Source organism: Oenanthe melanoleuca, chromosome 4 (assembly GCF_029582105.1).
Source record: "Oenanthe melanoleuca isolate GR-GAL-2019-014 chromosome 4, OMel1.0, whole genome shotgun sequence".
In the NCBI taxonomy this organism is placed as follows: Eukaryota; Metazoa; Chordata; class Aves; order Passeriformes; family Muscicapidae; genus Oenanthe; species Oenanthe melanoleuca.
Window position 1 is genome coordinate 33,681,585 of NC_079337.1, and position 24,746 is coordinate 33,706,330.

Genomic DNA, 24,746 nt, shown 5'->3' on the forward strand with positions numbered 1-24,746 from the left:
GGGTTTTACCTTTCAATTGTCTTGACGAATTGCAATGTTGTTCCTCATCTCAATAGGATCACAGAAGGGACACCAAAGATTTTTATTTATTTATTTATTTTTTTTTTATGGCCAATGGAACTGTTCATCTTTTTTTCCTGGGCTGAATATTTGCAGCTCTAGGTACTGATCCATTAGTTTAGAAACTAGTACTGTATCTTATGTGTATTTTAGGCTTGCTCCAAAGCAGCACACATGGACACAGTTGTTTACTGTGATTTGGCTAAGGATCAGTACCTGCCTGTGAAGCTAAAGCTTTTGAGTCATACTTTCATACTTAGTTCGGGTTCATGCTAAGGGATTATGTTGCTAGCTTTTTCTCTTTTTTTTTTTTTTTTTTTCCTTCTCTTTTTCTCTTTTTCTCTTGTTTGTTTTCCTCTTTTTCTCTTTTTTTTTTTCCTCTTTTTCTCTTTTTTTTTTTCCTCTTTTTCTCTTGTTTGTTTTTCTCTTTTTCTCTTGTTTGTTTTTCTCTTTTTCTCTTGTTTGTTTTTCTCTTCTTTTTTTTTTTCTCTCCTTTTTCTTTTCCTTTTTTCCTCCTTCTTTTTATTTTTTTTTCCTCTCCTTCATTTTTTTTTTCCTCTCCTTCTTTTTAAACTGTTGACTGAAAACCCCTCCAAGACTTTACCACTTGTGGATCTACTTGTTACTCCTGTGCAGGAGACTACTCTTTAACCCTGACTACAGGGTTTTTTATGATGTACCAATAAATGGGGTTAGTTTAGTAAGTTTAAATTGGAATTTTCAGCTAATCCAGCCAGTTTGCTTGAATGCTGTTAAAGTATTCATGTTAGTAACTTGATGAATGTGAAATGCCATTAAAAAGTATTCACAATAGTGATTGGGTGTGAAAGAAGCAATGTCTTCCATCAGGAAGGCTGATATCTTTGTGCCAGTGGATATAATTCTTCAGCTGTCACAATATGGGTAGCCATAATCTTTCTGGTCATGACATTATAGGGAGTGGAGGAGACATAGTGGTTTTGAATGCTTTATACAAACTAAAGTCAATGCCCTTAATGTTTGTCATCATGTGACCAGAAGCATGAGTTCAGTATTCATCCGGTAATTAGCTGGTTTTCTGTTGGCTTTTTTATTTTTTATTTTTATTTTTTTTTTTAAGCTGAGGAGATAAAAGGTAAGTATTTATTTGTAAGTATTGATTCTACTTTTGTGAAGATCAGATCTATAGTGATGATATTCTATACTGGTATTTGTCATAAAAATGATGAAACTTTTTGGGCTGTTTTAACTGAGATTGTTAAGATTCACTAGAACATGAATATGAATACTGAGAAGTTTTGTTGCAGTTTTAAAGCTAAGACTGTGCATTACAAGTATTGTCTTTCCCTGTGGCTTTGTCTATGTGTTTCCGTTCATATTTGAGTATGTCTCTTTCCTCCATGTGTGTCAGTTTTATTTTGGAAGCAGCTGTGAGTGAAAGTAGTTTAAGCTTTACCTATGGATATTTTTGGAAACTGACTTTTTATCCTTTATATCAAGACAATCTAGGAATCTACTACTAAACTCAAATAGTTTTTCTTGATTTTTAAACTTCGATAGCTTCAGTTAACTGGCAGATGCTTCTTTATAACTTTGTTTTTTCAAAGATGACTTAAAGATTGACAAGAACCTTTCCTGAGCATCACAGAAAGGTTTGGGTTGAAAGGGACCTTAAAGATCATCTAGTTGCAAACCTTCTGCCATGGGCAGGGACACCTTCTACTTGACAGGTTGCTCAAAGCCCCGTCCAAACTGGCGTTCAACACTTCCTCGAGTGGGGTAAATCTACAGTTTCTCTGGGCAAGCAGTCCCAGTGCATCACTACCCTCACAGTAAATAAAAAAATATTTTGATTTTTTTTTGAGTGCTACAGAGAATGATCTGCCTTTATTTCTGTAAAGGTTAGTGGAAGCATTCCCTAAATTTTAAGTTTGAATTATTGAGTATCCTTAAGAATTTTTGTGGTTGAAGCTTAACTTGAAGTGCTAAGATTTTTTTGTGCCTTTTTGTGAAGAAATAATCTGCTAGTGGTCTAAAAAATACAGTGAGAAATTCCTCACAATTCACTCACCCATTCTCCAAACCTGAAGTTTGGAAGATGAGTGATGTTCTCATCCTGCTAAATATTTTCATGTTGCAGACAGAATAAAAAAAAGAAATTTAGATATGCTGAGTCTGTGGTAAAAATGGAAATATAATTTTCATGCTGGTGAGACTAAGAGAAAGAGTGGCTGCACCATGGCCATTGTTTTAGAACTATTGTAAAATTCTGGTAATTTTTGAGTTTAAAATTTCTTTCCGAAGGGCAGGTTTATTTAAAAACTAAGAAAGATGCAGGATTTTAAGTTAATTTAATGTGCGAGGTTTAGAATTCAGTGATAAAAGCTTAATTCTGCTTTTATCTTTTGGGCAGGTGTTTGGCATAGACCCTCATGCATATATGGATACATGTTAAAATTTTAATTTAAGAATGGGTGTGGGTAGTGTCTCTGTCATACTATTTATCTGTTCTTAAAATATGCAGTAGTTGGATGCTTAAAATAAGATGATATATATTTATATAGAATGCCTGACTATTTTATAACAAATAGTTACTTTTGAAAGTTCTGAATAGTTAAACCGTTTAAAATTCTGTTATTTTCAAAAATTTTTAGCAAATTGCTCTTTGGTTCCTGTCACTGCATTTTCACTGCTGTAGAATATATTCTTATGTGTAAAGCTTATATTGATAATTTTTCTTCATGGGTGCATAGCATTCTCACTAAGTGCTGTGCTCAAATAGGATTTGTTGGAAGATGTATGAGAGTTAGAGGACAGATGACTGCCTTTTAGCTTAGTTGTTGGTACTGAACAGTAAAATTGAATTTTACACTGATTTTTTAATTAATCAGGATTCTTAGTTTGAAAAAGTTAAGATAATCATTGTGGGTTTTTTATTGGTTTGTTTCTTTGTGTTGATTGTGTTTGATGGGTTCTTTATTGTTGTTGGGGGTTTTTAGTTGGTTTTTACTTTGAACTATTTAAAGCAAATTTGGAATCTGGAAGAGTACTTCTAAGTTTTCATTCTATCCCCCTTCTGGGGAAGTAACAAGCCTTAGCTGCCTTATTTTTTTTTCCTGCCACCCCTTTGGGACACAGAAAAGTGTTTTTGAGGGATAACAGAGCACATTCTGGAGATTTACCAATTGCTTGGATCAGCTATCAGCAAATGTCTTGTAAATCTGGGGGGTTTTTGCTGGCCTATTTTGTCTTTTCCATAGACATGTCTCTGCACTGGAAGTGGTTCCCTCAGCTGACTCGCTTCTCTGCTTGACCTTTTAATTGTAGAGCTTGAAACATAAGCAGGATGTCTGATGTTGGAGAGCAGAAAAATGCCTGTGGTACTAGACTGCAGAAAACTTCACAGCCTTATGTGCTTTTTCTGCTATTAATGTAGCTGTTTGTCCAGTGTTCTCCTTTACCAATGTACTTCCTGCCTGCTCTGTATTTAATTAGATAGAATGTACTCTGCTCAAGTACTCATTACTTGCTTTGCTCTCTCTAGTCCTAACGGGTAAGATAGCCTGCTTTAGTTCCCTGTTCTTCAGTTTGGTTATGTTTGTTCTGTGTTGCTGCTACCTTTTTGTGGTTTGTGGTATTGTCACCATAAAAAGTTTTCCCCAAAGCGTGAAATACTCTTGTTTTATTATCATACAAATTTTTTAGTGTTTTTTGAATATTCAAAAAGGAAATAACTTTTTTTTTTTTAATGTATTCATACAGGTTTTAAAGCAGCTAAATGGAGTCTGAGCAGCTGTTTCATAGAGGCTACTATCGAAACAGTTACAACAGCATAACTAGTGCAAGCAGTGACGAGGAGCTTTTAGATGGAGCAGGTGTAATTATGGATTTTCAGACCTCTGAAGATGACAATCTCTTGGATGGTGATGCATCCATTGGTAAGTTAATTTCAGCTTAAAAGTTTCTCTGGGTTGCATTTTTATGTGTTGTGGGGTTTTGGTTGGTTTTTATTTTGTTTTGGTTTTACATGACCAAATCTGATCCTTTTCTGTTAAGCTAATCTGTCCTTCAGAGAGGCTTTAAACCTGAAAGGGTTGAACATTCTTCTATGTGCTTGCCTAACAATTACATTGTGTGGGATGACTTCTGATACAAGGCAGATATTAACATGCTGCTGACAAATGTAAAACTTGCTGTCAAGTAGAAAGGTGGCTATTCTGCAGCTACCTGGTCTTTCTTCTCTGCAGTGAGATTTTGGAAGTCTCCAATGTTTCTTTGATGTAAAAATTAACAGGCTGTTTTAATCATTACTTCTAGTGATAACTCTGTTTTATTCCATTCAACTTCACCTCTGTAAAAGAGAGGCAAAAGCCAAAAGTAAAGATGTTTGTTGTTAGAAGCAACAGAAAGCACAATATGAGCTGAATTTTTGACTAGATAATATTTTTTTTAAGAAAACAGTTCAAATAGTGGAAGTATTACATTTGTTTAGTCATAGTCAAAGAGGTGAACTGAAGGAGAGAAAGAAATTCCTGTTAAATGTACTAAACTTGGTTAAATGTATACTCTGGTCACTTCCTCTCACTTTGTTTAAAATCAAACTCTGCTTCCTGGATTTTTTGCTTTTTTCTGCCTTTTCTTCTTTTCTTCTCCCATAAGCATTTAGTTGTTTTCCTTCCCTGCATTGTCTCTGCCTCCATATGTTTTGCCTTTTCTGCACTTAGCAGCTGGATGTTGGCACTGTACTGATGGTTGTACTGTATCATTATAAGCATCCTTCTCACCTGTATCCTTATGTCTAATCAGATATGTCTTGAATGTGCAGTTGTTTAACTTGTATACCAGTACAGGTATCACAAGCCAGCACACCTTAAATCTACATATTCCTTCTGGCACATTACTTGGGGAACACCAGCATACTAAAGTCTGGTGCTTAAGAGTTGGGAAATTATTAGATGAGCAGCTGGCTTCTGTTTATAATTCTAAGTATCTGGCACTTTTAATAAACTGAGTGCCTTGCTTGTCTAACATAATATTTACAACCTGTACTGAAAGTCTGAAGCTACTCTGGTTATTGCTCATATAAATAATTTCCATCACTTCAAACATGAAGGAGAAATGAGTTTACAGTAAAATAAATAGTTTAGAGCCAGTGTTCTGCCCTTTACTTGTTGAGAAATCAGATCCATAAATTGAGTCCAAACAGATGAGGTGGTTGTTTTGTTTGCATTGTCAAAATCAATGCTAATTGCTGCACATGCCAGCAGCTCCCATCTTGTTCTAACACTCAGGTAACAGAATGTGGGTTGGTACATAAATATGAATGTATTTTCTTTCCTGGAACATAAATTTTTTGCTAATTACCTGCTTGCCCCAGTTCTGGACTCCCTGTAAGAGGCAGCAATAGTAATAAGCCCTTTTATTTTACTTAAGTGAATGCTGATTTATGTGTCTCCATACACAGAAAATGTTGATTGTACAGCAATTAATAATAAATATCTTAGTAGTAGGTGAGAATCTGATGTTTTTAGGGTGGTAAGAACATACTTTGAAAAATGTTGCATATGAACTCCCATTCAGGAAGTGAACAACTGTGTTTCTCATTTCTTAGGTGTCCAAATGAGTCAGGTGTTTTTTTCTTCTGTGTTTCTAATACAGCAAATCTCATTGACAAGACAAAGGGCTTTCTTGCATGTGCTTGTTTTGTAATTCTTTCTTATTCACTTAGCATCAAACTTTTTTTTGTATTATTCTTACTGTTATTTAGATGCTCTTATCATTTAGCCATATTTTTGTCTGTTAAGTTTAAGTACAGATGGATTCAATATGGACAATATGGAATGTTTCCCACCTCCTGAGGAAGGGCAGGACCATCCCAGTAACTGGAAGATTACATGCTTCTCAGGTCTAACTCTGCTTTAGCAGGTGAACCCTGCCAAAATCAGGACCCTATTTAAAAATATGATGTGGTTTAAGTCTGTGGGACTAGAAGAATTTATAAGCGTGGTTTCGTAGCAACATTAGCAAAATGGCAACAGTGTATCTGTAGTTCAAATGATTGTGGAAATAATGTAGATAAATTGAAAGTTGCATAGCTGCAGACTGTAAGCTTGTAGTAGAAATGAGTGCAGACATAAATTTATGCAATCTGTGTAAGTTTCCATGGTCAATAGAGTGCACATCGATATTTTACAGTTTATGTAATAAAATACAGAATTACAGATTTTTTTTCAAAGTCGGGACCATGCAGTGAGGAGAAAACTAATGATTAAGAAATTGTCTTTATCTTTCTTCTTTTTTCAGCTAATGAAAATGGAACCATAAGCTGCACATATTTTATGTAAATAAAAGTCTAACAATATGGAATTTCTAAAGTAATTGTAGTTTTCCCTCTTGTTCAGAGGGTAGTAAGTTAACAGTAGAAATCTGCTTATTTCACTAGGCTTGCTCAGTCCCTTGACTCTCAGGACAGCAATTCTGTAAAGCTGCACAGTACTGCTATTCACATTACCACTCATACTTAAGTACTTAACTGAGGTTTAGAAAGCCTCTGAAGCTTTTACACAATGTTGAATATGCCTTCTGTTGAAAGCATGTGGAAATTGGATGGTGTTGGGAAAGAGTGCTAATCTCATGTACTCCTTGTCTTGTGTGGGAAATTCTTTGATACTACATGAGACTACATAAATGACCATTAACTGAGACCAGTAATCAGAAAGTCCTGTCACCTAGACTCTTATCTCTATCAACTAAATATTAAAGTAAGCTCTTTTTAATATCATTTTATTTGAAAGGCTGTGGATAGTTCCATGTTGGGTAACCATCATTATCTTAAAACCAATGCTATACAACAATCTTGTTTTTTTTAATACCATCTGAAAGCAGGTATGTGACGTGTCCTTTAGTGTCTCATATGAGGAAAATACAGAAATTGTGATGATGTAGTATTGTACATACATATGTATACATATATATATGTATATACATAATGCATATATAGGTACAGTAATTTTATATGTACTATGCCTTTTATGATCCCCAGTAGCTGTTTTCCTTGTATGAATGACAAATTTTCAGTGGTAGTGTTATGGAGAACAAGTAGGTATTATGAAATGTGAATTCTTTGAGCATACTATATTTTACCATGCTAAATAATTACATTGCCATGCATGTGGAGGCTTGGATGGCTTGTATCAAAGCCCTGCCTTGAAGGCATGCTGCCTGTCAGCTTTGAACAAAACTTGCTTTTGTTGCTTATCAAAACTTTGTAGTACTGAAGTTAGTGCTTCTCCTTGTTAAAGGGCTGGCTAATGAGTTCAGTGATTTTATGCTGAAATGGAAGCATCTTCCTCTTTGTATGGAGAATGTGTTACTAGAGCTTGTATAGAGAATGTACATCCATATCTGTGTGTTATTTTTAGACTGTTTGCCCTGCTTCTTGCTAGGTCAATTTAAAGATATTGTGCTTAACTCTGCAAAACAATCAGCTCTTCAATAGTTAAGTCATATAAGCTAATATTTACTGGTTTAAATTTCACAGAGCTATACTATTTAACTTTTAAACAAAATCTTACACTATGATATTTCATTATCATTGTTTCCCATCAATTTAGCGGAGGGAAAAAAATAATTCTTTCTAAACAGAAATGAAATTTCCAGAATGGAAATATATTACTAGGTTAATATTTTAACTATAGAATGTGATGAGAAGATGAAATTACTAGCCTGTTCTTTCTCTCTCATAGGTTTGCCTTGCCTGTCTCTAAAGTTTGGGAGAATCACAATTCTTGGCTATTAGCTGGGCTTGAAGGGTGTAATAAGTCTTTTCAAAAGTTCAGACTTTTTCCTTTTATGATTCAGGGTTAGCCAACCAGCAAGGTGAAACTGAGAGGTCTCCATAATTTTGCTCAGAATTGAGGGCTGTTTATGTGATAAGAGAGGACTGTATCAGTTTTGACTGTTTTTTATTTAAGTGTAGGGCAAGCTTAGTAGGAGGTAGATTTTTGTACTGTTGTCTGCAATTTTTTCAAGGTACTTCCTGAAATCAGATGATTAAACCTTATTTGCAGTAAAAATGGTTTGCAAACAAATGACCTCACTAGTGTTTACATCTCGAGGTACTTTGGTCTGTCTGTGGGAATCTAAGTCCTGCATGAGCTTGCATTCTTGCTTGAGTTGAAGGAGTTTAGTTGCTTACATTGTGAGTTCAGTGTGGAGACAGTTTACAATTTCACATATGGTGTTAACATAAAATTGGCAATACTTAACCTCAGTATGACAACCTGTAAACTGGTAATTCAAAACTGCTGCTACAGCTGCTACTCTCCTCCTTGCTACTATCTCATTGCCACTGGAAAAGAAAAGAATATGCCAGTAGGTCATAGTGTAAAACACCACATCTCTCCTAAAACCTCCTTAACCATGATTTGGAGTCCCTTGCCTGAAGAGAGAGGCCTAAACAATCCATTTTTGGTGCCTTAAATATCTACACTAAAAATCTTACAATAGTGAGCTAATGTTATGGCATTATTTGAGGAATGGAATGCAACTTTCAGCAAGGACAGGTAGTTCAGTATAATCAAGAAGTTTGTACCACAGCGGGGGCATAATTTCTCAAGCAAGAGCTAGTTATCTTTTTCAACAGCATGTGAATGTTGTTTCACATGTGTGTGCTTGTTTCTATTTAGCTATTGCCCTTTATAAATAGAAGGAAGAATACAAAGGAAAGAATAAAATAGCTTACTGTTCCTGTTGCATTCTTTATATGTAGAAATTTCTCAGCAGATTCTTTCTATTACTCACAGCTGATATGAAGAAGAGCCTTTGAAGTAATTTTGCACCATTGCATTGTTTTTGTTATCCATCCATTCTATCCATGTGTTATAAAATTGACTTGACTGAGCAGTCATTATGACAGTTTGATGTATCACTTTCCTAAGTTACATACTATACAAATACAAATGTATTTGCCAAGTTAGCAATATTTGCATTAAAGAGCTCATTGCTGTTCTTAAGTAAGGAGCATATTCAGCTCCAAATGATGCCATACAGATCAAACCATGAGATAACATGACTTGCTGTGATCACAATGGCAAGCATGAAGGACAGCTAATTTATAGGTTGAAATTAAATTACATTAAATTGTCGGTAACTAGTTATAATTTTTTTTTTTTTCTGTTGGATTGTAGTTAGGCTGCAGAGGTTTTGCCTGTGTTTCATACTACTAATGCAGTTAAACACAGGATATCTGACAGCATCAAACCATGACTTCTTCTACTTTTTTTGTTAGTAATGCATGAAGTTGATTTTGCCCAGCTCTCTGGAACAGAAATTGTTATACATTATGTTTACATGGGTAACTGGGCTAATTAACAAGGTTCTTCTTCAAGGATTTAAAAATTCTTGTCAACACCTCTTCACTCCCCCCCTACCCTCCACCCCCCCACCAACTGACTGGAAGATTCTTAGTTTAAGGGAAAAAATATTTTATCTTAATTATGGGATGTCATTATTGAATGAGTGAATTTCACTGAGTATCTGTTTATTATGCTAGTAATTTCCTGAACTCTAATGTTTGTTTGGTTGGGTTTTTTTATAGTAGTTATTGTCCAAAATGTAAGTTCACTTGATATTGTTTTAGTTGAACAGCCTGTAATGGTGTTATAGTGTTAGTTTAAGCCTTCAGATTATAAATGGATTGGTGTGGCATTAGGCTTCCTGAGGGATGGAAATTACGGCAGTGTGTATGTAGGGTTTTAGTAACCAAGTAGTTTCTTATTCTCTTAAATGGTTGAAAACAAACAATCATCATTTCAGCTTCTCATAAATACCATGGTCAGCTCTTTGAGGGCTTGTTTGTCAACCCTACTAACAGACCTTGAATGGTATCACCATTCCTTCCTGCCAAAGTTTTATTTTGCACGTGAGCCTGATGCTCTGGAAGAAGATGAATTACTTATAATCCATTCTTTCCATCCTTCTGATGTTATATAATTTGGTTGGCATCCTTCTGCAGCTCTCTTGAAGTGTTTAAAGCACATTGGTTTTGTCAACAGATGCTGCTGAGGAAGTTGTTCCCAACCTTTCCCAACCTGACAGCTTGGTGTAGTGTTAGAATGTGTATGTCCTTCTCTCAGACAAATGGTGTGAATAGTGTAAAATGAAGGAAGGAAAACAAAGGAAGTGTGATGGCATACATTGAGAAAGATGAGTCTGAAATGTAAAATAAAATAATTCAGTGTAAAATGTCTACAAAATCTTTAGAAACTAAACAGACAAAATATTTTTACAGATTTAATAATATTTCATTTATTTATTTTAGTTTTGATTTGTTCTCTCAAGTCAGCCAAAGAAGGCAGATAGGATTTTAACCAAATTGATGTCAGGCTGTACTCTTATTTTCTGTCTTTGAGAATATTCTTGCTTGCCAGCATTTTAAAGTGCAAGTTTTTCATCTGCTTGGATTATTCTGAAAGAGGATATCATGATGTCCCTGAAAGATGAGGACAGCTGTACTGAGTCAAACCACAAATCTACCTAGATCAGCATCCTGAATCTGACGGGGGTTAAAAGTCAGTGCTTAAGGAAGAGTAAGAACAGAGTAAGAGATAGGTACCACAGTACTTGTACACTAGTTTTGTTTAGCTGATGGCATCTCTCATCTGAGTGGTGGGTTTTAATTTTAGTCCTTATTAGCATATTTTTCTTGAACTGAGCTTTTCTCACAAAAGCAATTCTTTAGCACCCAAACCATCCCTTGCAAGCTCTCATAGCTTAGCTACATCTTATGTAAAGTACCACCTTATTTTCTTTATTTTGAACCTAAATCCAGATATAAATACTACTGAGAACAGATGCAAGTGCCAGAGTCTTACTTAGGTTAACACTGGCCCATGTGTTAGCATGGACTGACACGTGGATTTCCTTGTCACTTACCCTTGGATGGCATAAACACTTAAGCCTCTCTTTTGTGTTTTTTAATTTTCATCTACAGTCATAACTGCAGAAAATATTTCTGCTGATACAGAAAGTTTGAAGGGGTATTATTAGCTTATTGAAGTGAAACTGCTGTTGGTAGGAAAAGGTTTGGTATGAAACTAGGACAGGGTGACCTGAAACTAGGATGACTTGATTGTTGTGCCAAATACACATACCCTGATAAGCCTATCATGCAGTGGCCATACGCATGTAGAAATTAACAAGGATTAACACATAAATTACATGGTGCTGTCACTGTTACCAGAACAGGTGGTGAAAATTTTATTTCCATTGCTACTTATATTTTCTTCTCCTCAGTTATGTCTTTTTCAGGTTCATAGCTTTTTTTTTTTTTTTTTTTTTTTTTGCTTGATTTGACCTTGTAGCTATCCCGTCCTTTAGATATTCACTGCCCCTTTCTGAGCCCTTCTAAAACCTTTAATTTAAGGAAGGGGTCAGAACTTCACACAGCATTTGGAGAATGGGCATGTCCTAGAAATGGAGAAAGTTTAGTCTGATCACTACTAAGTACTGAGCCCATAATTTAATGGACTTCAAATATACCTGGCATAATGTAGTATTATGTATTAACAACATACAGAATTGCTGTTGGCACTATGTTCACAACACTTATCTATTTATGAAGAAGATGTAATATTCTCAAAGATAGAAAGTAAGCTTAACATATATATAAATGGCTGTTGTGGTTTAGGAGTGGTACTCCCCAATTTAGTTCTCCACTGAGATGTTCCAAACCATGTTGCTTGCTCCACCTTCCCCCCCCATTCCTGCCACCCCTGTAAATGGATGGAGAGGAGAATTGGGGGAGCAAAAGGCAAAAATCACAACTTGAGATAAGAACAATTTAATGGAAACAGCAATGAGATAAGAAAAGGAACAGTAACAGCAACAACAGTAATAACAACTGCAAACAAAAACAGAGAATGATTCACATGCAAAAATTCTCACCTCAGAGCCTGACCTGACCAAGCCCTACTGCAGCCATGTTTTCCCAACTGGAAAGGAATACCCTTCCTGGAAATTAGGAGTCCCATTTCCTGCCCCAGCAATGATGTGAGGTAGTATGGAATAACATAATGTCTTGGTCATGCCTCTCCCGCTGGCCAGGCCAGAACCAGGACAGTGCTCAATCTAGGGAGGAGTACGCCTTGGTGCTAGAATTTTATCCCCTGCAATATACTTTAAACACCAAGTTGGAAATAGTGGCCAACAGTAAATAACCCTAAAACAGAATAAGGGCAATGGAGCCAATAAGACCTCTATCCTTGTATGCATTTAGGTATGAGGATAAATAGAACAATCTCCACAGCAGAATTTTGGCTAGTCTGAGAAAGGGGAGAATTATCTTCAGGGAAGGATGCCAAACCTTCCTGTTGGTGCACTGTAACTACAGCTTAAGCAAACTGGAGTGTGAGAAGAGAACACATATGCAGAGGTGAAAATGCAGCAGTACTTCTTTTCTTAGTAAAAGCCTATCCTGTAAACAAAATACAGAAAAAGTAGAAAAAAATAGAAAAAATATAGAAAGTAAAGAGACTTTTGGAAAATCAGAGAAAGCAACTTGTTTGCAGAAAAACAGCTTGCTTTTCTTCCAAGTCCTCCTCACGTGATTAATATAGAGAAGTAATGTCAGTGTAAAACTGATCAATTAAAAAAACCCAACAGACCATCAAAAAGCAAATCAAAACCAACCAACAAAAAAACCACCCAAAAAACCCAAAAGCAACAAAAACAAAAAACAAAACAATAAAAACAATCACCCAAACAAAACAAAACCCCAAAGACTAAAAAGACTAACACACACCTCTCACACCTGGTGTGACATATGTAGTCTGTTGATGTCAACTGTTTTCTTCCAGTCTCATTGGGTTACACGTTAAGTAATGTTACAGGCAGGCCCAGAAAGAAGTGGAAAGAACACTGAGACAAGTCTTGCTTTCAGTGTTTTGGGCCAATATGTCAAAGTCTTTAGGGACCAAACTTTTTTCCCCCCTTCAGTTTATTTTTGGTCTTAGGTGTTAATGCTAAAATGATTTTATTATTTCCCCCTTTTTAAGTCTATTTTTTCTTCTGCCCTGAAGTTTTGCATGGCAGTGGGAAACCTTTGCTGCTGTTTCCCTGATTGGCAGTGAAGGTTCAACTTCCCTGAGGTGAAGTCAGTCTCAGAATTGATTACACAACATGCTTGTGGCTATATGACCTGTTCTGCTGCATTCTGTTTGCTAGTTGGGTTTGACTTCAGTTACCACCTTCTGTGTCTGGACAGTGAATAAAAGCAGCATTGGAAGTTATACAAAACTGTAGGAGTATAATACAAAAACCTGTGGTTGGCCAGTAAAAAGTGAGTTTAGTAGATGAGAGCCTGAACTAAAGTGTTCTGTGGTGGGTGAAATGATTGTGAGCAAAATTAAGTAACAAATTTGTGGTAAACAAGCGATTATGAAAAAAGAAACTGTGATTAAGAAGCTATATTTTTCTGTATAATAAAATGGAAACATTAAAAAAATCTTACTGTGTATTACTGCTGTGCACTTTCTTATGGGTTTTTCTTACTTCTGTGTTGCTTAAACCCCATCTGCCTTAAACTACTCAACAGAATATGTGATAAATTTGGTTTTTTCTACTTTTATATTATATTTGGTCTAAAATTTTTCCTGTTGTTATCTGTCTGCTTTATTGAGGCTTTTGATGATATCCTTGTTTTTTTACTGTGTATCAATTTGAAACTATGTATAACTACTTTTTTTCCTCTCTCTTCCCTTCCTCCCCATTTTCTGTGATTGCATCTTTGATGTATAATCCTGGACCATGTCTGAGAATCAAAACAGAGGGGATGGTGCTTGTTCTTTTTTCATCTTCCATATTCTCACAGCAGGCTCTATGTCACCCAAATGAAAAAGTTGTATGATTTTATGCAGAATTAACAAAGTCAGGCTGAAGGCGCTGCAAGATAGTAAACTGAGACATTAAGAGAAGTCAAACTGGTAGAGAGGTTAGACCTGGGCTTAATTTGGCTGCATGGTTTGGGAAAAGGGTTCATGAAAGAAGAAATTGGGAGGAAAGGTAAGAGAGTAAAGCTGGAAGGAAGAGTGATGATGAGGCACAGAGAGTTTTGAGATTTTATATATACTTTAGGCACTCTGTTTTAAATGGATGCTTTCATGCCCACTCTTCAAGAGAAGGAATGTATGAATTAAATTCTTTTCGGAGTGGTTGTTGATGGTAGCTACTTTGGTGAGTGCTCTGCATTTTTCAAGAGAGCATTATCTTCTAGCTCTGCTGAAAAAGACTTTAGTTTTAAATAATAATAGGAAAGAAAATGTCAGTTAAGAGTCACCAAAATCTTTTGTATCAGTCACACTAACTGTTGTAATTATCAGTCACGTTTTTGGCATCAGTTGTTATGCTGATGAAATCATTCAGTGTCCCGAAACTTACATTTGTAATTTCATAAAATTTTATCTGGTGCAACAAAGCTACATAGTCTGTCACCAAAATAAACCAAGTAACTGGGAGAAGTGAGAGGATGTTTATTTTATATGTAGCAAAGTGCTTGGCTGACTTCTTTAAACCTAGGTTACCTTTTAATATGAAATGTTGGGAGGTGCTTCAGAGTTAAGGTCTCACCTCCAGCTTTAGGTAAGCAGGCTGTTATACCTCCGTGGGACTCCCCTTCTTTTCATTTGCCTTCTTTTATCCCTTCAAAATATATTTCCATTTTCCATATCTGATTTGTATAACTTCTGACTTGTTCTTATATTGTCAGATACTTTGCCTTGAATATGATTCTTTTCTTTCCCTAAATTGGAAAAGGGAAAGTGTGGAGAGAGGCCTTCTGTCATTCTTAGTATGACTTAAAGGTGTGTCACCTGTGTACATTCCAGTATTTTCAGAACAATGGACTTCTGCAAAGACAGGTGCATCTAAGTTATGGTTAACCACAGCCTGTGCCTGCAGAGAACAATGGGAGCACTCAGATGTGTGAAGTTATTTGGGCATGGAGGATTAATGGGATTGAGACCTTAGTCTATAATTACTGCAATGAAATTTAGAAAACAAACTTCTATGCAAACCTGCTGTTTACATGTGAGCTGTTCTATGTAGTAAGCTGGCAATTTGAAGGGGCTCTCAGCCATTTAAATAAGGTTATTGTTTAACTTGCTTTAGACTTTACAAGTGTTCATAATATTTTGTACTCCATAATACCCAAAATACATAGTTAGCTAGAGACACTATTTCACTGACTATAATTTTGGAATTTGCAGAACTTCACAACAGAAAAAACTGACATACTGTCCTGGTTTGAAAGACAGGTGTCGGCCAATAAAGGCAGAAGCTTCTCTTTAAAATGGAGAATGTAAACCCCCTTTCTCCAAATTATTACTGTAATTTTGAAATTAAGGGGCTCTCAGGCAAAGATATGGGAATTAGGAATAACAGTTCTTTACTAGGAAAATTAAAATAGAAATACAGTATTACAAAGAACAATCCCAAAACACTGACAGAGTCAGAATACAACCTGACACCCTGTCAGTCAGGGTGTTGGTAGCAGTTCCATTAAATAGCAGCTGCATCCTCCTGCAGTAGCAGATGTGGTTCAGCTGAAGCAGTGGTCCTGTAGAAGGGTGCAGTTTTCCTCTGAAGGTCCAGGGATGATATGGAAAGGTCCAGCTTTCCTCTGGAATCCAGTGGAAAGAAGATATCTTGCTGTCCAAAATCTCAGTTTTTATCTAGGTAGGAAAGGCTTGGCTGCTCCCCCTGGCTGGAGCATCTCCCAATGGGATGATGTATTTTTATCAGTCATACAGTGGGACTTAATGTCCCAGCAGCAGATGACATCTTCCTGGAGGGAGGATGGGTTGTGGAAAAGAGAAAGATGATTGTCCCCCCTAGTCTTAAAGATGGCCCATTAGCAGATAATATGTGCCATGGAGATAAGGAAATCACTGCCCCACCCGGCTTCAACAGATGGTGATAGAATACACATTTCTGGCCACATCAACCCAACACACATACTCTTTGGAGTATAAAGTTGTCAGACAGTTCAAGCAATGCACTTTTTCAGATCAGGTAGAAAAAGAGTAATTTCAAAAGATTACATTGCATAGGGGTTTAGATATTAAAAAAAAGACTGCTTGTCAAGTTAGTATGCATAGTATCTTTATTTCTTAAGAAGACAAAAACAACACAAAAACTAAAATCACCTTTCATTGTATTGTAGGAAAGGGAGTACACACAGTGGTGATGGGTATGAACAAAGAGAACACAAGCTGCTGGTAACTGAGAAGGGAAAATGACTGCTCTGCTTTTTAAGAGTAGACAAAGGACTGTATTTGGCAGCCGGTCTATAAGCAGTGACCTTTGAAGAGCTGTTTTTTAAATAATATTGGGTGTACTCTTGAAATTTCGTGTTGCAAATATGAAGTAATCTATTTTACACTGCAGACTTCGTATTATGACTTTCCCTAGTATCCATAGTTGATCAGATATGCTCTCCAACAAGTTATATCCTCCACCTTTTCCAACTCAAACTGGATTTCAGTCTTGGGCAGAAATTTTGCATTTGCCTTAGTCCAATGAACAGGTTTAGGCCAACAAGTGAGACATTTCTTTGCTGTGGCTGATTTTTATTATCAGTTGTAAGACATTCCAGGCTTTTGGTAACCAGATCAAACTCCTAGTGGTGATCTGCCAGACTTTGTTAATGCAAGTCCTTTATTTCATATTCTTTTAAGTATGAAGTTGAATTTATAGTGTTGTCATCTATAATCAACATATAATAAATGCACTTATCATTCTGTAATGATTCTTGCTTCAGGTTACAGAAACTGTTGTATTTCTTCCTGCAGTAAATGACTATTTAGAGTTTTACAATAAGATTACGGACTACCTCCAGGTTCTTTTGGGGTAAGGAGTTAAAAATGCGCAGGGATTTCTGTTGGTACTTCTCTGGAAAGATGTGTTGTGGATAATTTGATGTTAAGAGGTGCTTAGCTTTGTCCTTTCACAGACAAAAATAAATGGTGATAATGCATAATGGCTCTGAAAGTTTTGGATGTGCAAGATTTTTAAGATTCTGGGTTTTTTTGTTAAAAGGTTGTGGGAGGCCACTCTTAAAAAAGCATTTGTTTGTATAGGTGATAGCAAATGGACCTGTTTTTTAGAATTGAGTATCTGTGGCTCAAGGGTTCCCTTTGCCTTGGAAGTAAGGTAATCCTTAAGGTTTTGAAACATATTTTGCTATATGCTCATTTCCCCCCCCTTTTCTCACTTGTTTTTCCACCTGTAGAGATACCAGCATTTTCTCGATGTTTGTATTGGAGACATATTTTTAAGATTTATTATATTTGTGAAGTAAAAGTAGCATTTCTTTATGTCCTACTCTGGCCGTAAAATGATCATTTGCAGTACACAGCTTGTAATATTGGCTTACAAAAGAAATTATTTCCCTAAGAACATATATGGAAAATTATGTAAGAAACTAATGCATTTGAAAACTAAAATTACTGGCTGTAACACAGGGGTGCAAAGGCATACACAATAAAATTAATTCCTTGTTTGCTGTGTGAATGAAATGGAAGCTGAGCTTGGTGCAGTAGGCATGCAATATATTTAACTTTGTTTTTCCTTTTCTTCCCCTTCAGCAAGTTGCAATATGTATACCTTCCATATGTATTTCCTTACCTCTGGACCAGTTATGGAAATCTCATGCAAAATAGCTTTCTTATCAATTTTTCTTAGCAGCAATTGCAAGATAGGACAAGATCATACATTAAACATAAAATAGTATATGGATTCAATATGTAATAGTATCTGCTTCAAACGGAAGCATGTAGCCAGTGTAAGATTTCCTGTCTTTAGATACTGCTGTTGGAAGTGCTTGGGCTTTGCCAGTGCTGTAACAGCCACTGCTTGATGATGCATCACATGAATGCCTTCGTTAGCATTCATGTGGGTTGCTGCCTATTTTGAGCCTGTGACTTTTAAGGGACTCAGTCCATTTTATCAATGTGTAGAGTAATGCGAGCTAAGTGTGGACTTGTGTTTATTACGTTTTCTTCCACCCCCACCCCAAGCTTTGTAGTGTGAGTATGGATGTTACACAGTTGTAATACCAGAATAATCACCAAAAAAAAAAAAATTTGACACTACTACTTTTTACTTAGATATGTAATTAAATTCTTGTTTTAATTTTTTTGAGGCCATATGTTCAGTTCTGTCAGTCACTGCTGTAGGACTGAAATCTCTACGTGAATGGGAGGTAGGGGGTTGAAGAAAGCAGGGTGAGCTGATCCTGTGGAGCAGATGGGTTGGCTTTTGGCAGGTTATGTTGTTGTTCCTTGGAGGTAATCGTTTTGATGTTAGAAAAGAGGAATTAAAATGCCTAGGAAGGAGGTTTCTCCCCAGCCCCCAGCAATGCACGAATCTTCCCTTCCTCATAAAATGCGATTATAGGTGTTTAGAAGCGTCAGCAGGCGTGGCTCCAGAAAGGTGCAGGAACTATGGGCGGCTCTTTTGTGGCAGGTTTGCCCGTTTTTCTGAGCCGGGCCCCACCGCTCACCTGTTGACAAGAGTGGCAGCTTTGGCGGGGTCACCTCGCGAGCGCGTCCCTCCCGCCGTTCGGCCGAGGGGCCGGGACCCCGCTCCCGGCGGGGCGGCTCTGCGGGGGCTGCGGCGGGGCCGGGACCCCGCTCCCGGCGGGGCGGCTCTGCGGGGGCTGCGGCGGGGCCGGGACCCCGCTCCCGGCGGGGCGGCTCTGCGGGGGCTGCGGCGGGCGCTTCCCGCTCTCTCCCGCCGGGCTGTGCTCCGCTCCGTGCCGCGGCCGTGTGGCGGGCGGGAGGCGCAGGTGGCGGGGCCGCCCCGCGCTGACATCAGCGGCGGGGCCGAGCCCGCTCCGCAGAGCCCGGCGCTGCAGAGCCACGGCGGCGGCGCAGGCCGGGCCCGGCCGAACATGGCAGCGGCCCCCGCGGCCGCCCTTGCGTGAGCGATGCCGCGGCCCTCCTGAGCCGGCAGGCGGGCGTCGTGTTCGTCACGTCCATGGATGTCTCTTCCGATCCGTATCTGCCCTACGATGGAGGGGGAGGAGACGGCATTCCGCTCCGGGAGTTGCATAAACGAGGTATGCCGGATTGGCGTTTGGGTTACTTGTTTGCATAGCTGTACGTGCGGGACCGCTGTCCGCGTTTGAAACAGGGACCTAAAGGCTTGCTAATTATCGAACTGCTTTGTTTCGCCTGCCCGATGCCTTTTGTGGGAGGAGAATTCAGGAATTCAGTTCTGGCTGGTTCCTGCGTTGTCAGGGGTTGTTTTCTCTGCGGGCAGATCAGTCCTGCTTCACATCTCATCGCCCTGTGACTCCATCTTCGATATGTGGCAGGCTTGCCTTTCGCTCCCTCTCAGGTTTTGTGTGTGTTTTTTTAATCAATAAAGCCATCTCGTGCAGAAAAAAAGTCCCTCCAACAACTGTGTTTGTCTTTGACTACGACCAAATTAGCTAGAGTTACTAAATAGGATATTTACCTGCCTTCCACTAACATGAATAGGGGCAGTGTTTGTCTGGCTTTGAAGTTTCCGTACCTGGTTTAAGACTTGACCAGTTGTTGACGTATTTGATATGCCAAGGGTAAGCTCTGCAATGGTAGTATGTCAGCTCAGCAAATATTGGTGGACTCATAAGGAAGTGGTACTTCAGAGTAGGTTCATTACACTGTTGCTTGTAAGGAAGCAGATTTAGAAAGAAAAGTGTTATCAGTGTTCAGGGGAAAAAAAATCCTATTTTGACTCTACATTTTGTTTCTCACTGCAAATTTGAAGCAGAATGTGTACTGAAAAGATTTGTCCTGAGAAGTTGTAGTAGGAATAAAAGTTATGCCTTGAAATTCTGAGGATATAAGTATGTTTTCTTGTTTGGATTGGATGGTCATAATGTGGTATTTAAAACAATAAATGTAGTGAATTCCTACTTTTGTTTAAATTGGGCAGTCTAAAATTAGAAAGTTATCAACATTTATAGCTGCTGGCGTAAGCATTAGAGAGGAGGTAGGCTGAGAATAGAGAGATGATTTACATAAAATTATTTTTTTCTCTCCACATAATTTATTGGTTTGCATGTCCATGCAAATACTTATTTCTGTAAATAATTTAGCTTATAATTTATTTTCATCTGATATTTTATCTGTCTTTTAGTAGTTTACATAGATAGTTATTTGTTGCCTTTTTATGATTCTTAGAATGTTTTTCAGCATATCTTAAGAACATCAACAAGTTCCAATACAATTTGTTTCAGATGAGCAAATTTTACACTGTAGCAAGTGCTAGCTGGTTCTCTAAGTCAGATTTTCGGAATCACTTTTGAGGAATTGAGGCAGGTGTTTTCTTAAAAGATTTGCAAAATGTGAATTTGAGATCTTATCAAGGCTGAATGTAAATACCTGAAGGAAAGGTGCAAAGAAGGTGTAGACAGGCACTTCTCAGTGGTATCCAGTGACAGGAGTAGAGGCAATGGGCACAGACTGAACATGGGACATGCCCTCTGAGCATCAGGAAACACTTTTCTACTTCGAGGTTGACTGAGCACTGTAACAGGTCATCCAGAGACAGATTGTGAAATTTCCTTCCTCAGAGATGTTCAAAAGCCATGTGGATATGGTTCTGGAAAACAGCTGTAGATGGCCCTGCTTGAGTAGGGGGTTTGAACAAGATAATCTCCAGAGATCTCTTCCAACCTCATCCATTCTGTGAGTTTAGATTTGTAGATAGATTTAAATATGAGAACTGCAAAACAGTCTTAACGTGACACTTTCAGACTCTGCAGTTACAGTTAGACATTGAAATGTGATCAGTTGTGTATTCCTGGAAATTAACAGGTTTTAGTTGATTTTTACAGTACAAAAAGTAGATATTTGCAGTGCAAAGTGGTGTCTGGCATACTGGAGTATTGCTGTTAAACATAATGTTTGCAAATACTGTAATGAAAACTGTGGAGGATTCAGCTAGGTGGCTCCATTGTGGTGACACTGCTGGGGGCCAGCAAGACAATTCCCAGTTATGACTTGTCTTTTTTGCAGTTTCATTGAATTCTATTAGGACTTGTGCTTCTAATACTGTATTTCAAAACAAACGTTACAGGTGCTTCTTGGGCTTGCTCTAGTGAGTTTAGATTGAAAAAGCCCTGGACAACCAACAACAAAACCTGAGTAGTGTCACTGTAATCTCTTGCAATTCTGAATTTTTCAAGTGTTTATCAAACCACAACAATATGTGTCATAAGATGACGACTCCAGATCAGTTTGTTCCAATAGATGTAAACAAAATTTGTGAGTTTGTCCTGCTGGTTTATGATGTCACAGTAATCTGTTACTGTGATTCAGCTATTGAAGTAAAGCTAAAAATGCTAGCAGACAAAACCAGAAATAGAAGGTAAATTCTTTATATTACTTTGTGTACTACCAAGATTTTTATCATCTTCTCATGTAGATTTCACAGCATTGTGATAACAAGTTCAGGGAACATGGGTAAAGATATTCCAAGAAAGCAGACTTAATTGTCAAAGAGTGGTGAATTTTTTCCCCTATTCACATACTGACAACTTGTATGTCCTGCAGAGTAATGTTCATGTAATGCAAAATTGCTTTGTAACATCATAGCATTTGTTGCACTAATTGACTGCAGTGGCTCACCCAAAGTAGCTGCACCTCAGCAATTATGAAATGACTGTTTAAATCAGCAGGGGTCTTTGAGGTTTAATTAATGGCCTTCACTAATGTTCAGTGAGATGAAATACAAAGTATTATAATACATTATTATTAAAGGCCTCATCCGTTAGCTTACATTAAGAATTTTTTTCCCGTGCAAGTATGCTATGAAACATCAAATGGAAAGATTTAAAAATATGTATTTTTTTAATTGTGTTTATCTTTTATTTTGATTACTACTACTATCTCTTGCCAAAAAAAAAAAAAAAAAGCTAAACAGATATTATTGATTACTTCTTTCCAGGAATTCCTTTGACTTGTGCTGTTCTACGACTTCTTTTTATGTGGTGCTAAATGCATTGTTCCAGACCTACTTTTCCTCCCTGACACACAAATAAAAATTCAGGAGCACAGTTTACTTCTGCTCTCTTCTCTACTAAATAAGAGATAAAAATACTACTTCTCAGGGTTTAAAAGTTCTGATTTAGGATTGCATATATCCCAAGTAACTAGAATGTATATTTTTGTAAGAATTTTTCATATAACAAATAATATACTACAAAATATGTTGTGTAAATAAATTACTTATGTTGCCCTCGGAATTATTTTGTGTAATTTTTACTACCTTGACCCTTTTGAAAGTTCAGAATGATCAGTATCTTGCTTGTCTTCCATCCACTCACATACATGCTCACACTCTGATTCTCTTACCTCTGCCCCTCTTTTTATTATTCTTAAATAAGCATTCATTTTACCCCACTTTAAAAATTTGAAATCTGAGCAATAGAATGTATAGTGGCCAGGCTAACAGATCAAGCAAGACTTGATCTTTAGTAAGCATAAGCTTTGTTGTCTCCCAGTTATTTTATTTATGCATGTACATAAACATGTCTTAGATTTAAGAAATTGGAAGTCCTCAAGCAAAATTAATGAAATTTTGTTTCACTAATAATCTCTGAGTCAATAGCCAGGAGATGTGAAAATTGTGTATATAAAGAACATGCCAAATTTACTGATGACTTAGTTTTAGTAAACATAATTTTTCTGGGAGGCAAAATAAGTCACAATTTCATTTATTGTGTACCAATCACCAGCCCTGAAGGTGCAACTTCTCTTGCTTAGACAATACTAATAGTAACATAGGGGAAGCCTCTCAGCCACCTGGAGCCTCACCTTTTACTGTGAACTGTGGGGCAGAGAATATTTAATAATGTCTTAGGAAGACTTTGGGTCAGGTGCATACTGAGCCAGTTCAGATCTTAAGTGATAAAATTTATACTTTTGTATATTAGGCTGCATTTCTGCTTAAGGGCCTCTTATGTTTAAGAATTAATAATAAATCAAAAGTCAATACCAGTGTGACCTTTGAAATAAATGGGTATGAAAGTTGTGTACACACACTCAGAGCTAGAACTTGACCCTGAAATTTTATTGGTTGCAGAGGGAGAGTTAAAAAAAATATTTTTCTAGATTAATTATATGTTTACAACAGAAAATGTGATCAAGATTACGATCATTCTCTAACATTAAGTACTTTGAGAAGAAACATAACATGGAGAAACTCAATATGATTATGGCACTGTATTTCTGCTGTGCTTTGTGTTATGGTTCCTTGTATAAAAGAGGGATAAGGATTTTCAATTATGAATTTAGCATATTTGACTTTGGTGATTAACATTAAGTACCATCAGATTTAACTTCAGTTCATTTAAATAGTTACAGGTTATCTGTCTGCATGTGCTGTAAGGTTCTGTATGAAGCATGTTTCTCAATTTTGGAAATAATTTTTATGTAGTTTTATTTGAGATATTAGAAAGCTAATGAACGGACCAAGATTATGCCCTCATTGGGTTTGAATGTGATCTGATTGGGATAATCATATTAAGAGAATTATTATTTTTGCTGCATCCTGTCTTTGCCCTCTAAAACAACATATAAGTAAGTTGCTCTTATGTACCTGCAGCTGCAGCACTTAGAAATCTAATTATCTAAATTTCTGGTGTTCTGACTTTTATGGCCTTTGTCATTGTTAGATCATAGATAATTTCCCTTTTGTAATGTTTGCTTTATCTAACTTTATATATTTTTATACGTTCTGTTTTTCTCATCTCCTTCCTCATTATTCACCTTACATGTAAGTTGTAAATTTAGTTGTGGGAGGATCTCAATAATTTTTCACTTTCTGAAGCTTCCCTATTCATCATAGATATAATTAAATAAACATAGTCTATCTGCCTTTATGACTACAAGAAACTAAATCTATAACAATAAATCCTTTTTTTTTTGGTGCTGCATCATAGAAAAATATGTGTTTGTTTCACCTAAGGTGAAAAGCAAAGCTCAGGGTTTTATTGTTTTTGTTTTTGTTTTCCCTGTGTTCATTTGTGGTGGACACAAACCTTCAAAAGTCTTGGTTTAACTCAGAGGTGCTACTATTGAGCTTTGATTTGACTGCTGCTTTTTAAAAGGTTATTTTTAAACCCAGATCTATTTGGGGGCAGATGAAATGGAGGCTATTATCACACAGTACTTTGGTAAATAGTACAGCTTATCCTTGTTCTTCAAAACTTGTTCCATGTCTTCCTGTTTCCCATTTATCAGATTTTTCCCAGCTGATTTTTTTCAGTTTGTGTATATATAATTGTGTCAATTTTATATGCATTTTGATTGTAATGCAGAGACCAGTTTCTGTTTGAAAGCCTTTATGCAGTTAGAAGAGCTAACTGAAGAGACATGCTGAAAATACATAGTCGCACACAAAGTGGAATGTATTACTTCATTACAAAGACTTTAACATTGTTAATCAACAGCAGTAGTGAATTACACTGACAATGTGTGCTGTGCTTCTGATTCTGAAATTTTAAAATTGCTTCTAGCCAGGAAAAGGAAGTAGTTCTTAATGACTCTTTTTAAGTGGTTACAGACAAATTTAAATAAACTGATGATTGTTTCTTGTCTTTTTTTATTGAAAGCCCCATGTTTTGTGGTCTGAATATGGAGACAGAAAGAAGCTGA

General features: G+C 36.9%; 1 protein-coding gene across 4 annotated transcripts in view; it reads left to right on the plus strand.

The window, feature by feature from the left end:
• CLCN3 (chloride voltage-gated channel 3) overlaps positions 1 to 24,746 on the plus strand; it is a 62,071-nt gene that overhangs the window by 6,633 nt on the left and 30,692 nt on the right. For 2 of the 4 annotated variants that reach the window (XM_056489483.1, XM_056489481.1), the window contains exon 2: positions 3,802 to 3,977. In XM_056489483.1, the coding sequence (XP_056345458.1) occupies positions 3,818 to 3,977 (160 nt within the window). In that variant the 5' untranslated portion in view covers positions 3,802 to 3,817. Of the gene's footprint in view, positions 1 to 3,801; positions 3,978 to 18,903; positions 19,157 to 24,746 lie in introns of those variants that run through there. The other 2 variants (XM_056489482.1, XM_056489484.1) reach the window with 2 other exon arrangements.